This window comes from Hippocampus comes, unplaced genomic scaffold (genome assembly GCF_001891065.2).
Source record: "Hippocampus comes isolate QL1 unplaced genomic scaffold, H_comes_QL1_v1.1 scaffold85, whole genome shotgun sequence".
Classification (NCBI taxonomy): Eukaryota; Metazoa; Chordata; class Actinopteri; order Syngnathiformes; family Syngnathidae; genus Hippocampus; species Hippocampus comes.
In genome coordinates, this window is record NW_017805540.1 from 5,299,461 (window position 1) to 5,315,295 (window position 15,835).

Consider the following 15,835-nt stretch of genomic DNA (forward strand, 5'->3'; position numbering starts at 1 on the left):
CAATTTAAAACATTCCACAGGTCTGTGACATTATTGTAGCAGGCTGTCCACCCCTTCATTCAACCCCCACTTCTGGCGGGGTTATTATGCAAATTTGCCATGCTGTTACCATAAGTAACATCTCTGAAGTGGGCAGATAGGAAAAAGTGTATATGTCTTTTGTGTTCATTTCACCCTTGATGAGTGGGCAGGCACTCCAGAGTCCCATCAAGTTGTATCAAAAACAATTACAAAGTACATTTTCCGTATAAAAAAAAAAAAATCCCTTCTAATAAATCGCACATCAGAAACTATGCAGCCACTTATTCAACAGAAGTGAAAACAAGGAAATCTTGAGTGATATCTCAACACACCCTTGTAATGTACCGTGTAATGCACTAAGAAAACAAGTGGTGGTGGGAATTGGAGGATGGGAGGGGGTTGTTGTCAGGGGGATAGTACAGGTTTTCAAAGGCGGTCTAGCGAATAAACCAAGACAGGTCCGATCAGGCACAGCATCATGAAGGATTTGAAATGGACGGCACTTCGATGTTGACACATCCACCACGGCTGTCGAGTCAAGTCATCCTGAAGCTTACAGGACAGTGTAAAAATGTGACTTCAAGCGAGAGAGTGAAGCCAAGATGGTCGAACCGCCCTGGGGATGAAGAATCAAGACCTACATTTCATCCAACCAAAGAATTCAGAATTCAGGCAGAAACTCACGGCGTGAGTCCGAGCGTTCCGTTTCCAAAAGTGAGGGCCACACAAGAAGAATGGTGGTGTTGCGGAGATCAGGTGCTTGAAAAAGCTGCTGACTTATTTGCTCTGCCATTGTTGTCCTCACCGTGGGAGATCCCTCCCCAGGACCGGCAGTCGTAAAGAGATACGATCGCAGATTGCCCTGACGAGGAAGCAGTCGCCCAAGCAGTGGCGCACACAAATAGCCATGGTGGACTCCAGTTGAACACCTTGAGGCTTCCATTTCTTGAAGCATCGAGGTTACATTTGATATGCAGCGAGGGGTGGGGGGTGGGGGGGCAACCTGGCAAATTGACGTGGCCTGAGTTGGTATCATTTCATAACAGGCAAGATAGAAAAGAAAGAAGTGAATACGTCTCAATTCTAGCCAAGCCTAAAGATGTATTGTGAGAGGGAAACATCAGAGGCCTTATTCTGCTTTCTTTTTCCCCTTCTTTTTTTAGTGCCACGCTACACCTGATGAGATCCAAAGATAACCAGCTTTTTTTTCCCCACTTTGAAACTCTTGCTTTCCACTAGGACCAATGCTGTGAATCATGGAAACGCCATAAAATTAAGCAGGTGGTTTTCTACCTACCCTGTACAAATAAAAGACACCAACCTGTTCAATGAGTAACCACGACTTATTGCATGTATACACCAATTAATGAGTGTCTGTGTTTTTGTGGTGTGTTTGCACCGCGCGGCTCAACTGTAACAGAGCGCAAGTGCTTTATCTATGCAAACAACACATTGCTATCTACAAACTAGATTTCTGTCCCTAAAATAGCCCCAAGTGGCCCAATTGATGAAGCCAAATAAACGCTTTCCGAAAACAGGAGGCTCACTATTGCCATCAGGATAAAAAAATAGAGTGCAGGTGAAAAGTCTACACACCCAAATTGTTCAATCATATCAAGTCAGGAGAAGGGTACAAATAATTTCCAAGGCAATACAATAAATCCATCGTGGAACAGAGTGATGATACTCATCATCAAGTGGTGAAAATATTCCACAAGATTGACATTACCCAGACACGGACACAACAATACTGATGATGGCAGCATGATGCTTTGGGGCTGTTTTTCCTTCAAGTTAAGAAAAAAAAAACAGTCAGCGTCAGCAAAACCGAATCAGGGGAAAACCATCAGAAAAGGCCTACTAGAGCATATGAGCTTAATTTGGGGTTCATCGGAAGCAGTCTAAATGGTGGCAGGTGTGTGCTGAAATGAAATGAGATTAAAAAAAGTAACTGTTTTTCTTTCCTTTCAATGACAACCAGTACATGGCTGCAGTAGACGGGTTTCAGATAGCACCCAGAGCTGCTAAGGACAGAGCTGCTATTGTCCCAGGTTGACACCAGAATCGTTCACCTCAACTAGAGACTCTCTAATGTTTCTAAAGTTGAGAGGGGGTGGCAGTGAAAAATGATCATTCAACTTGCAACTCCCCAAAACGCAAAGGCACATTTTCGACGTCTGCAGCATAACGGGCGTCTGGCAAGTTCATCAGGACAGGCGCCAGCTTCTCCGATGACACGGGATCACTTTTAGTTCACTGCGCGCATCCATCTTTTCCCGCAGAGATTGCTTTAATGATCAGCAAAGGCCCGGTTTTTCATCCTGGAGAGATTTGTGAGTGACGAGGAATAGCTATTGGGGGGCGTCTCCCAAGTGTGCTGGCTGCAGGTTGAACTTTTGTCATGAAAAACGTCTGCTCAATTTCCAGAGGGACGATGCCGAACCTGCCCTTTTCATCTTCTATCTTCAAATGATCAACGAGCTTCGCCGCAATGTTGCGCGCAGGCGCGAAGATTGAAACAAAAATTTTATACAGCCCGTCGAGTCTAGTCTATCGTAGCTGCCCTGTGAAAAACACATACAGGTATGTCCATTTTTGTTCTTTTTAAAACGTTTACATTCATGGGGTGTCTGCGTTTTGGACGTCCAATGAATGAATGTGAAAAAGCAAACAAAAACAAAACAAAAAAAAAAGGGACAACAACAGACATTTGTGTTTCTCACAGGGCAGCGATGATATGGACTTTGGGAGCAATTGGACAAAATCTGTCCGTGGTTCCTGGAACAACGCAAAATGACCCAAAAAAGTTCGCCCCCAACTAAAACGACCGACTTCCTGGAGAACGTGAACGCTACTGCCCAACTTTGGAAACAAAGAGCATGAAACAGTGGCAGCTCATCCAGAACGCTGCTGCTCGCGTCTTAAACAGGACTACGAGATCTGAGCACATCACAGCAGTTTTATGGTCTCCATATTGGTTTTCAGTCAGTCACAGAATATATTTTCAAAACCGACAGATCGTTCACAAAAATGGGTTGAGCACAGAACACATCTCGGAGAATACAACCCTAGAAGAACTCTCAGATCCAACAACTCAGGGTCCAGACTAAATGTGTTGAGGCAGCATTTAGCTGTTATTCTGCAAAAAAAAAAAAATTATAAAGAAAAAAAAAAAAGGAAATAAACTGCCAGTGGAGATTAAATTTTAACCACACGCAGACACTTTCAAATCGAGATTTAGTTCCCCATGCCCCTATGCATGAAATCTGCACGGTACCTTTTAACTCATCTAAACTCTTGCTTGCTTTTTTAAATCAATTTCTTAATAATGTTTTATTTGTCTTTCTGTCATGCTCTTGTTTTCTGGAAAGCACTTTGAGTTGTCTTGTGCCGGAGGTGTGCTATAAATATTAACTTGCCTTGCCTTCTGTTTTCCCGTCAGGAAAAAAAAAAAGGTGGGAACTGTAACTATCTTGGTTCAGTAGATGCTATTGCTTAAGATATGAACTGCTGAATCCATTTAAACTCTGTCGCTAAACAAAATAGCAGTACCGCCTGAAACACAAAACAGTCTGAGCGAAAAGATTGTTAAGTTATTCGGCAAGGGAGTTGCCTGCTCGGCGTTTGACACGAGATCCTTGTCCAGTATTCAAGATGATTCGTACATTGCGCATAGACGACGATTAGCATTTTCATAGATTGTCACACATCAGCGAACGGAGTTAACAGATTTGTTTTTACGCAATCTCTAATTTCTTGCCTTTTTTGTTTTGAATGCAAGCTTTACTTGACGCAAATTGTAATTGACTGATACACGTATTCCAAACTGTCTCAAAATCAAGGTCCCCCCCGCCGATGAGACATCTCCTTCCATCTGCAACTGAGGAAAGAAATACCGCACCAGCATTTGTATTTGCAAAAACAGGAGAATGCCCAAAAACAATGAAAAACAGTTCAATGAAATGAGTTTGTTACCATGTGCTAAAGATGACCTGGGAATCGCGCCTTTTGGGATTAAGGATTTTGCCACTAACACGCAGTCAGATTAGATTCATTTTTGACAGATTATCCCGCATACCGCTCAGTCAAACTCTGGGCACTTCGGAGAGACCATAAAAAAAAAAGTTTTTTTTTATCACGGTGACCGCCTAGCCTGGCCCATCATTTGGGGAAATGACCGCCGCAGTTACCACCCGCGGTGGGGTTGCGGGTCGCCAACAGTCTTAGCACAAATGATGGCGGTCCATATAAATTCATTCATGAGGAGAGACTGATGGGCTTCAAAAGCACGGCTCTCCAGTTCGATCACACCAAAGTCAAGCATGATTTTGTGCAGCATGCTGTGGGGAGAGAAAAAAAGTCTTTTTTCCAAACTGTTTCCACAAAGTCTTGATTCCATTCCAGCAAGTGCGACTACGGCTCACACGGAGACATGAAACAGTTAATGGCCGCTTTGACTCGGGCTGAGAGCAAAAGAAGAGTTTTTGCACTCCAAACTCATGCAAGCGAGCCTTTCCTGACCATGCTTGGGAAGAAGAAAAAGGCCTTTCCCCAAACGGTCCCCACAAAGTCTTGCTTCTAGTTCAGCAGGAGGCGCAATTGAGATGCCCAAAACGTTTGAGTCTGACATTTGACGTCTTTGGGGGAAACCTTGACAAAGCACATTAACACATGCGCTCGGCGTTAGCAGGAACTGGCATCTCTTGACAAATGGAAATTAGGCTCGATTGTGCTTCTCTGTTCTCAAACAGTGCTGCCCAGTTTTTTTTGTTTCGAAGTGCGGCTATATTTAGGAGCGCTGTCCTTGTTGGCTACCGAGCATGTTGTATTTGTGCAGCACGCTGTGCACATAGGAGGACAGAACAAGCACTGGATGATTCATACTAATAGGAAGTACGGGAACACTCCTGGTCACTTTCTCAACTGACATCTGGCCTTTCCAAGCCTCTGAGTCACCCAATGAAGATAAATCTCTCCTTGGAAAAAAAAAAGACCTGATATTATTCCAACTAGTGACTGTCATGATTCTCAGAAATTGATTTTTTTTTTGGTTCACACTCATTAAAGTTTTTTTCTATAGTCACAGGACAACACAAGGAACATCGGGAATCACAGTGCTGATCAAAAATCTACATTGTAATTTTCAAAATATTTCCACCGCATTTAATGTTTTTTGTTGCTGTGTTTTGTTTTTGTAGAATATTTCCTACTGGTTGAGAGAGGAATCACTGCAGTAGACCAACTTGGAGTGGCGTGTTTTACAATCGCGAGGAGTGGAACTTGTGCGTAGTGAAGAGACAATTTGCATTATTATGGGCTTGGATGGTAAATTCACAAGTGAAGAGCAAACAAAGGCAACTTCCATATCATATAAAAAGCTGTACACGTATATCCTGTCAATTGCATTCGTGAAAGCCGTGGTCCATGACACATGTATTCAAGTCAATGTAAAATGACAATTTACATAGCTTTCAGGTCTATATACACATGCAAACAAATAAAATGAGGTAACGTGCAATACTTGGTACTTTCTTCAAAGGTATAGCACTGAAAGAAGCCACCCAAGCTGGTAAAAGCACATTCTGCTTGGCTATGTCATACCTGCAATCCACCGTCTTGATCAACTACTTTTTTTTCTTTTCCTTAAGCAGAACCATGTCTTCTGCCAGGTGGGTCGGGAAAGCATTTGCAGTCTTGATACAACGTTGGCCTTTTCTGTTGTAGGAAGTCCTTCTAGCAAACACTTCCTGAAGTGATAGTTGGCTCTAATTTTATTTTGCTTTCCCGATGTAAGGCCAACATGCTGAGCTCAGCTTCATATGTTTATGATATTCTATACTTGCTGCTAAGGATGTGGTGCAAACAGCTTGTGTTGCTGCCTCAGGCGACAAGTTAAGTCCGGCAACACTTGTGTAAAATGATAATTTGATTGGCTGAGGTTTTTTAAAAACCCAAACAATCCTCCAAACAACAGTCACCGCTCTTCTTCTTGGCACAAGTTCTTCTGTGTCATCATGTTCTATTCATTCTGCAGTTTTCAATCATTTTGAATCTTTCCGCGTCTTTTCTATCCATCTTCACCAACACGTGCTAAAAACAGAGCGCCACTGGGACATCATCATTGCGATAGGGGCCCGTGCAATATGCATATCGCAAAGGCGGGAAATGAGTTTCATAAGGAAAAGTAGGTTTTTAATCTAGTCAGATGCAAACTTTTAAATGGAGATTGCCAAACATTCGGTGAACAGTATCTATAGGCATTACAATTATTTAGCTAAGAATACACTGAGCTTGCTTATTTTGCAGAAAGGAAAACTGTATTTCTTGATATAGGAAAAATATTGTTTCTTTCGGTACGCACTAAATATTGCAATAATATTGCTATAATAATTTTCAAAACCCATATCATGTGTTTTTCCAACATCATGCAGCCTGATGTGTAGCACAATCAACAACATCAGGTGTATTACACAAAAATGTTTTTGTCTTGTAGGTTAGGCTTACACTAAAATCACGGCAAATGCACCTTGAATACATATGAGAGAGATCTGAACTTGATCCTTTGACTTTTAAGCATTCAATACAAAAAATGTACAAAATTCTACCAAACAAGTGTGACGTCAAGATAAATCAGACTACAGCAATAATGCACACAGGTCTGTGGATTTATCACTTCAATGTTTTCATGTTTTGTAAAATAATCGTGGAAACATTTGTTCTAAAGGCCTGAACGAATCGAGTCACTATATAAATAAATGGCTACAATGTACTGTACATACATAAAATAATAAAGCCTACCAATAAACTGAAATGAAGCCGGGGCTTTTTTTCCAAATTGGAGCCTTTGCAGCATGAAAATGACATTTGACTACATTGTGATGTCGATTGGAATTGGATTAATTGTTCAGCCCCACTGCAAATGGAGACTTTGTTCTTTTTTTTACATCTACTGCATTGAACCTTATCATATTGCATCGGTAAGAGCATAAGTGAAAAATGAAATACTGGATTCTCATGTGTCAAAAGGTGCACTGATTGTACGCGGCAGAACAGATTCCGAAGATACCCAAATTAAAACAAGACACAATTGCACAATGCTCCCTTGCCGTTAGAATGTGACAAAAAAATGCATTTGGTCCAAATCGGGCCAGATGTTTAACCGACGTCGGCCGCCAGGAGGGACGCTCATTCAAGCTTTACCGGAACCGAGCCTCAACCTCAGCTGCGAGGCTGAGCGGTGAGAAACTTTTCCCCACCGCCACGAACGTGGACTTTCTCAGGCTGCAGTTTCCCAGCAAACCAGCCAGCCAGCCAGCCCCCTCCCCCTTCGTTCCCCGCAGACATACCTTTCTTTTCGGCCACAAGAGAGGAGGAGCACAGCAGCGAGGTGACGGTGAGCCACTCCAGAAGGCGGCGAGTCATCTTCCTTTCGACGCTGCGACCTCGAAGGTGCCAAGCCATGTTCCGAACACAATCAATGCTCGAAGTAGGTCCACCGTACCCCACGTCCAATGCAGACGTGCTGCTTGCTTTTCTTTCTCCTTGTTTCCTTTTTTCCGCGGCAGGAGACTGTCCGACAACTTTGACAGCTCCTCCTTCTGAAACACCCTCCAAGTACTTCGGCCGCCAGAGGAGGACGATTCGCGATGACGTCACAAGAGGCAGGGTCAAGCGAGCCGCAGGTACGCGCGCGCACACGCGCTGCGTCTCTCCCGCCTCTCCGTCCCTCCGCTTCTCGCTGGATTCTTCATTCGGTTCACACACCGGGGATTCTCACTTTCAACGCCTCGGGTATATATCTATGTAATAGTTTGGGATTGTATTCCTTCTAGTCAGGTTTTATTTCGTTTTGACATTTTTTTTAATTCACTGCGTTTTAATGAGTTTTTCGAGCAAGTTTGTTCGTTTTTATTAGTTTCCCTTTTTTCCGACAATGCTTCGTTAAAGTTATAGTTCTTTTATTAAAAATATTTTTTTTCAGCATTTGTTGGGTGAAAGTTAAAGTATATACCATAAATTATTGCGTAATAAACCAAACTACAATTCTCAAACGACTGTTTGGCCTTCCTTCTTCTGTACAGGCATACAGCAATACCGAAATAAATCAATTTAAAATGAATCCCGAAGGCTCATGTAAGACAGTAATTGATAAAGACGAAAAGGAAGGACATTTTCACTATAGTTGTAGTTAGTTTTCGTTACTTTTAGAAATGTAAGCTATAGTTTCAGTTAACTTTCGACATTCGTTTTTGTTTTTTTTCATGAATAAAAATATTTAGCAATTTTAATTGTAGTCACTTTAAATTTCATTCGAATTAGTTAATTATACCCTTGGCTCTTACAGTGGAGATTTTTTTCCCCAATACCTCCTCATTATCCAACACGCAAATTCAACAAAACTGTGTGTCAATGCAGTGTAAAAATGTGTCTCTTAATGACACATACACATTTTGGGGGGAAAAAGGTACAGTATAATATTTACAAGAACAACCATGTCAGGATGAAAAGTCATAATCTTGAGAAAATTAATGTCGTCCAAAATAAAGTCATAATATTATCAGAAGTGGCCTGGATTTGTTTGGAAGAGGAATTTGCCTTTTTTTTGTTCAACAGTGAAACAGCAAAAGAATGGCCGTCCATCCAGCCATCCATTTTCTAAAGCCTTCTTATCCTCACAAGGGCCGCGGGCGTGCTGGAGCGTCTATCCCAGCTGTCTTTGGGCAGAAGGCGGGGTACACCCTGAACTGGTTGCCAGCTATTCGCAGGGCACGTTTAGACAAACAAGCATTCGTGCTCACAATCACATCCAGGGACAATATAGATGCTACCATACATTTTTTGGGAATGTGGGAGGAAACCGGAGTCCCAGGAGAAAACCCACACAGCCACAGGGGAAACATGTAAACTCCACACAGGAAGGCCAGATCTGGAATCGAACCCTACACCTCTGTGTCGGCCACCATGCCGCCTAAGAAGGTCCATACACACACTAAATACTAGGAGTTCAAATACACAATTTACTTCGAGGTGGCCCAATACTTTTATCAATACATTTCAAGTAACATGTCTCTTACAGAATGTTATTGCCTAATTAGGTGAAAAGTTATGTAAGTGTGTGTGTGTGTGTGTGTGTGTGTGTGAGTGCGTGCGTGCGTGCGTGCGGGCGTGCACATCAACAGAAGGTGCTTACACAAGCTCAAGTATACAGTGTGTGTGAGTGCAGGGTGAGTGGCTGTGGGGTGTGGAATCTTTACATGTCTGTTCCGAATGAAAGGGTCCAGATGGGTTTGCAACATCATAAGTACTTATGGAAGTGTTGCATGGAAAAATACGGACACCTACGCTTATTGGGCCCATACAGTGATTTGGGATACATTGGTTATCGAATCACCATGAAAGTTTTAAACTGTGTTTTGTTTGTAACAGTATTTGAAGTGTCAACATTTGCCAAAAATGTTATCTTCTCTAAATACAACAAAGATTTGGGGGGGTTAATGAGGCCCAGTGGTACCCCCCCCCCAAGAGATAAAGTGTTCATGAAACTGTTAATTGACAAATGTTGTCACTCAGTAGAGCAACAACACTCTATTGTACTTGTGCTCTATACACTTAGGTTTATTGCAAATATGGCTTATCTACCATGAAACAATGCCGATATACAGACAGTACTTTATTATTCTTTGGTTTTGTTTAGGCTTTTTATTTTGCATCTTTAAATGTTCATGAATCGTTGCCATAATCGGAGTGTACTACAGTGTATATACAAACAAGCATTCACTCTCATCTGTATGTCTGAACAATCTTCAATGAACCTGTTTTGGGTCATATCGGAAGGAGGAAGCTTGGGTTCGATGGAAGCATTGGGAGATCATTTAAATTCCACACAGCAAGGTGGAGATTCCAATCCAGAGCCTTTGTAGCTGTGAGGCAGACATGCTAACCACGAGCTCACCGTTCTTTCCTTCGCATATTTCTATTTTTTTAGTGCATCATTGTAGTTCTACTGTCCAAATTACATTTTTGGTCTTGGATTGATTAAAAAGCTGTCATTTGTCAAACATGAACTTCTACAACATGAACATTTTATTTTTAGGAAACCTCGAAAGATTTAAGAATGGTTGTTAAATCTGTTTTTCAGGCTTAAAAAGTGCCTGGAGCGCGAGAGAACAAACTGTCAAGTAGCAATTAATTAAGTTGAATTGGAGAAGACCATGTGTATTTCACCATCTGCCTCCCTTAAGGAAATGACTCTCCAGCTACTGCTCTCGGCAAATATTTGAAAAGCAATGATGGGTTTTAATTACGAGTACACACACACACACACACACACACACACACACACACACACACACACTTTGTTGACTTTTAACACCAGGAAAACATGCTCACACCTAAAGCTCAGCCTCGCATTCAAAATCCTCGTTCGCTCTTCATTTACTATTGAAAGCTGCGAGTCCCAAATCAACCCTGATTGGTTACTAATTGCACTTTTGTCTAAAAACACATCATAGTCCAAAAACTGAAAAATCCAATGACCAAGCCTCATTTTCACTTTTTTGAAAACAGCGGAGTGTACACTGACACGCTAACGCAGCCAACGTCAACCTACAGAAAGGTTTCGCTTTTTAGTTGAAAATAATTTACTTGAACCTGAAGAATACCTTCCAGTACACTGGAGTGCAGCACAAGCCATGGTGTTCGTTCGCGATTGGTCAGGTTTTAAATCCATCTGTGTTCTGTCATACCAGCTAGCTCGCTAGCGCTAAACTTACCTGTGAGGGTTCATCTCTCCGGTCCAATGTTTGCAAACTCCCTTCGTGCTAGGATTTCATCAAAATCAGAAGTGAACAGCAAAGTAACGACCAAGGTGTCAATACATTGTCTTGATAGGCTTTACTGACTCATTCCATAATAATTGGTTATGGAATTGGTTATGAGCATTTGGTGCTCATTAGCCAGCTCAACATTCCCATACATAGGTCGGACGCATCCGCATTCAAAAATTCCTGTGACACTCGTCCACGCGACAGTATTCTATGATTCATTTGCACTGGAATACAAAAATTGGTGTTCGTTTTTAACAGCCAGTTCGAATCTCTATTCGAGTCACCACCGATTCGTGCACAGCCATACTCACACCCTGTTTGGGCTCCATTTTTAACCGTTTCCGGCATTGTGCTGTGGACTTGCCAGAGCATGAGATCGTCATGGCGAAACTGTGAGCCACACACAGCAACACCTCTGAGTTTATGAATGAATGAGCCTGCATTGACGTCGACACAATTTCACATTCACCCCCTCAACCTACAACATCCTGTTTCAAAACATGCACCACAACTGTTAAGTAATACAGGTTTCGGCTGTACGTCATGTTGTATCACACACATTTGAGGCAAAAATTCTCCTAAAACTGAGGGTGAAATTGTTTGACTTTTGAGGGGTGAGCTCTGCCCTTTTCTTTGAATTTTTTTTTTTTTTTTTTTTTTAATTTTGCCAACATTTCCAAAAATGTTAATGGAAGTGGTATGACTCTTTCCTGCAAAGATTTCCACCAAAGTTTTGGCTAAAATTGTTTGACCTTGAGGCATGTTCCCCCCCAAAATTACAGTACAGTGTTGAACGACATAGCATGCCGCCTTCTACTGGCTGATTGTCAAATCACACCAAAAAGGAGACATAACTATACAAATTCATAATTGGACTGTTACTTTGCGTGGTGGTGGTGGACCCTAAAAAGCAGGCAAGAGGGAGGAGAAAGGTGTTCTTTAAAGATTGTATTAAAACACAGAGAAAACTAAATCCTAAACAAACAAAGTCCTGAAAAACAAAAAGAATCCAAAGTAGCAAACAAAACCATGACTGAAGCAAAAACTAACCATGACTGAAACATGACTGAGAACAAACATTACAGTAGCAAACAAAACAGCAACAATGACCCGACAATGAGTGGCCGGGCGGGAGTCCTTTTAAAGAGCTAATGACATAACGACCAACAGGTGTGCAGCTGCAGGGAGAGCCCGACAGTGCCACCTGTTGGTCACAAACCGAAACATGACATGGACAAAAGAGAAAAATCTGTTAAATACCAGGATTGTAAACCTGGAAAACACGTTGGAGAGGGGTTTCCTGTTGAAGAAAATAAAAACCAATTAGGTTGAGGAAGGTGGCACGGTTGACGCCTGGTTAGGATGTTCAATTCTGGCCCCAGCCTCCCTGTGTGGAGTTTACATGTTTGCCTGTGTGGTTTTTTTCCGGGTACTCCGGTTTCCTCCCACATTCCAAAAATAGGCATGGTAGGTGAACAGAACACTCTAAATTGCCCCAAGGTGTGATTGCGAGTGTGGATGGTTGTTGTTTGTCTATGTGTGCCCTGGCAACCAGTTCAGGGTGTACCCTGCCTGTTGTTCGAAGACAGCTGGGAGAGGCACCAGCACACCCATGACCCTCGTCAGACAATGGATGGGTGGTTAGGTTGAGGGACTCATTTCAGTCAGCACACTTATATTTTACTGCACGTGATCTGATCCGTAACAACTGACTTGTCAAGGGCATCCATCCATCCATCCATCCATCCATTTTCTGATCCACTTATCCTCACAAAGGTCATGGGGCGTGCTGGGGACAATCTCAGCCATCTTTGGGCAGTAGATGGGGGACAACTGAACCGGTTGCCAGCCAATCGCAGGGCACACATAGATGAACAGCAATCCGCGCTCACACTCACACCTAGGGACAATTTGGAGTGCCCAATCAACCTGCCATGCATGTTTTCGGAATGTGGTTGGAAACCGGAGTACCTGGACATAACCCAAACAGGCACCGGAAGAACATGCAAACTCCACACAGGAAGGCCATAGCCGGAATCGAACCCTGCACCTCTGCACTGCAAGGCCGAGGCGCTAACCAGTTAACCACCGGTCCGCCCTAAAGGGCATCCTCTAAAATTCATTGGATTGAAGACATTCTTTGCCTACCATGTCAGTAGAAGAGAACACTAACATGAACATAGTAAGCTGCCCAAAAGTCAACCACTAACAACCATCAGTCGGGGACTTGAAGCCTATGAGTTCCTAAGACTTGTGCCAGACGCTTCCAGTAAAAGGCTTGTCTTCTCCCTGTCTCAATGTTCAATACCCATATGAAATGACGATCAAACGTTGGACGGTCAAGCAGACCGTGAAAGCATCCCTCCATCCTTCTGGTGTGGAACGACCCAGCTTGCTTTTGCTCTGTTTAAGAACGTTCCGATAAAAATGGGATCAGGTTGCAGTGCGTTCTGGGGCCCTTAAGGGTTCACAGCCAGGTAATGGCTTGCAGGCAGAATGCTCCAGGAAACACCGCCATCGTTTGGCCACTTTGCAAGTTGCAGGCTGTTGTGCTTCCAGATGCACGCCTTAGGCCTAATTTCAAAGTTCATTTCATGGATCCCACAGCTGCAAATACTGGAAACAACAACATATCACAACTACCGTTGAATCCAATGCAAATATGCCTCCAGGTAGCTGTGTGACCAGCGTAGGTGATGGACATGCTGTTCACGACTACTCGTGGAACATTTGCATGACATCGAGAGATTTCTGTGGTATGCTCATATCTATTCAACAGCGTGTTGTTGTTTCCACTCAGTTAATAATTTTAGGATGTCCCGAAATAATAAACCTCCAAATTAATAAATTAATGTTCGATCAAATTGCATCCTAACATGAAAATACAAATTAAACACTCCATTTTGTTCAGTGGAAACCCTTTTCAAGAATCTGACTCAAAATCGAACATAATACATTTTAGTGATATATTTATTGATCCTCAAGAAAATTTTTTATGTGCAATTAATTATTGTTGAAAACAAAGAGGCCTGCAATAGCGTTTGGGGTAAAATAAAACTCTTTTAAATTCTTGTTACTTTACCCATAACACCCCAGGTAGAGCGAGCTTCAATACCAGCTGGGCGTCCGTACGCAACCCTTAGCAGACTCTGGACTCTGCGAACTCCGGACCCTAGACTCTACTGACTCTCCTAATTCTCGGCTCTACTAAGAGTATCCGAAGTTCTCCTTTTATAGTCTAAGCGTGCCTGACGTCACGCTATCTTTGTTCTTAACAAATGACATTGCTCATCATCATAAACATCCTATGACATTGCTGTTTATACAAAGACTACAAAGCTATTGCGAGCCATTGCGGCACAAAGCTATTGCGAGCTATTGCGAAACATCTTTAAACATGGAAAAACAACACAATATAATTATTCTTACTTCACCCATAGACATGATTAAGGCTTTTAAAATTCAATTTTCCAAAGACTTGTTTAGCTCTGTACAATTTTAAAGTAATTTTTGTAAGGAACGGTATTTTTTATTTCTTTACTATACAGTATTTTGAAATGTCTTTAATTCCTATTGTGTAAATGCTTTTAGAATCCATCCATCCATTTTCCGAACCGCTCAATCCTCACGAGGGTCGCGGGGTGCTGGAGCCTATCCCAGCCGTCTTCGGGCAGTAGGCGGGGTACAACCCTGAACCGGTTGCCAGCCAATCGCAGGGCACACAGAGACGAACAACCATGCGCACTCACACTCACACCTAGGGACAATTTAGTGTGTTCAATCAGCCTGCCATGCATGTTTTTGGAACGTGGGAGGAAACCGGAGTACCCGGAGAAAACCCACGCAGGCCCGGGGACAAAATGCAAACTCCACACAGGGAGGCCGGAGCTGGAATTGAACGCGGTACCTCTGCACTGTGAAGTCGACGTGCTAACCACTGGACTACCGGGCCGCCCTGCTTTTAGAATCAATATTTTTAATTGTGTTTGGCACATCGAATTATCTTGTGTATTTAATGCACCCTGCCTTGCCTTGCTTTTGCCACATTTGCCCCCAAATTCTAGATTTAATTGCTGGGGCTTTTGAGGCACATTTTACAAATTTTTTTTTTAGACTGAACAGTTTGAATCTGAGGTACATTCATCCTTAACATCATGGTTGAAATAATTTGATGATTGCAATCATAATGTGTGTGTGTGTGTGTGTGTGTGTGTGTGTGTGTGTGTGTGTGTAAATGAATGTATCCATTCGTCCATCCATTTTCCGATCCGCTTTATCCTTACAAGAGTTGCGGGGTGCTGGAGCCTATCCCAGCCGTCTTCAGGCAGTAGGCAGGGGACACCCTGAACGGGTTGCCAGCCAATCGAAGGGCACCCAGAGACGAACAACCATCCATGCTCACACTCCAGTGATGTGTTCCTCGAGCCGGTCCTTGGCCTCGAGGCCGGCTCGAGGACCGAAGGTCGGTCCTTGGTCCTTGGCCTCGGGTTGTCAGTCTTTGGACACAATGAGGGATTAGAGCCTTAAATCCCTGGTCCACAGGTATCAAGTGGATCCGAGGACCGCAAAAATCGCGACGGATTCAAATAAATTCCATCCAGGGAAACTCATATTGATGGGTTAAGCTGGCGCTTTAAAAGGGGCAGGTCTACCACTGACAGGTAATGATTAGCGCAACGTATAAAGAGCGGCATCACAGTTAGTTTCAATCACGGTTTGTTCCGTTCGCGATCGGCAGTTTAAATAGCGTGTAAAGTCTTTCTGTAACAGTGGTGTCTTTTATGTAGTTATTTTTGCACAGTCGTCACGTTTGTGCGGTGGCACTAGAATATTTGTTTGAAGCAAGTAATTTGCGTTACAGCTGGACTCAATAATGCCGGCACTTCACTTCCGGGTTTGGCCGTTGGGATTTGGAGTCCTTTTGCTCGATTCCAGTGATGTTTGCTGAATGCTTTCTCATGTTTGGAATAATGAATATTGATAATACA

General features: G+C 42.8%; 1 protein-coding gene across 1 annotated transcript in view; it reads right to left on the reverse strand.

The window, feature by feature from the left end:
- egfra (epidermal growth factor receptor a (erythroblastic leukemia viral (v-erb-b) oncogene homolog, avian)) overlaps positions 1-7,846 on the reverse strand; it is a 48,255-nt gene extending 40,409 nt beyond the window's left edge. The window contains exon 1 of the mRNA XM_019879088.1: positions 7,368-7,846. Within this exon, the coding sequence (XP_019734647.1) occupies positions 7,368-7,482 (115 nt within the window). The 5' untranslated portion in view covers positions 7,483-7,846. The remainder of the gene's footprint in view (positions 1-7,367) is intronic.
- Positions 7,847-15,835: the final 7,989 nt, after the last annotated feature.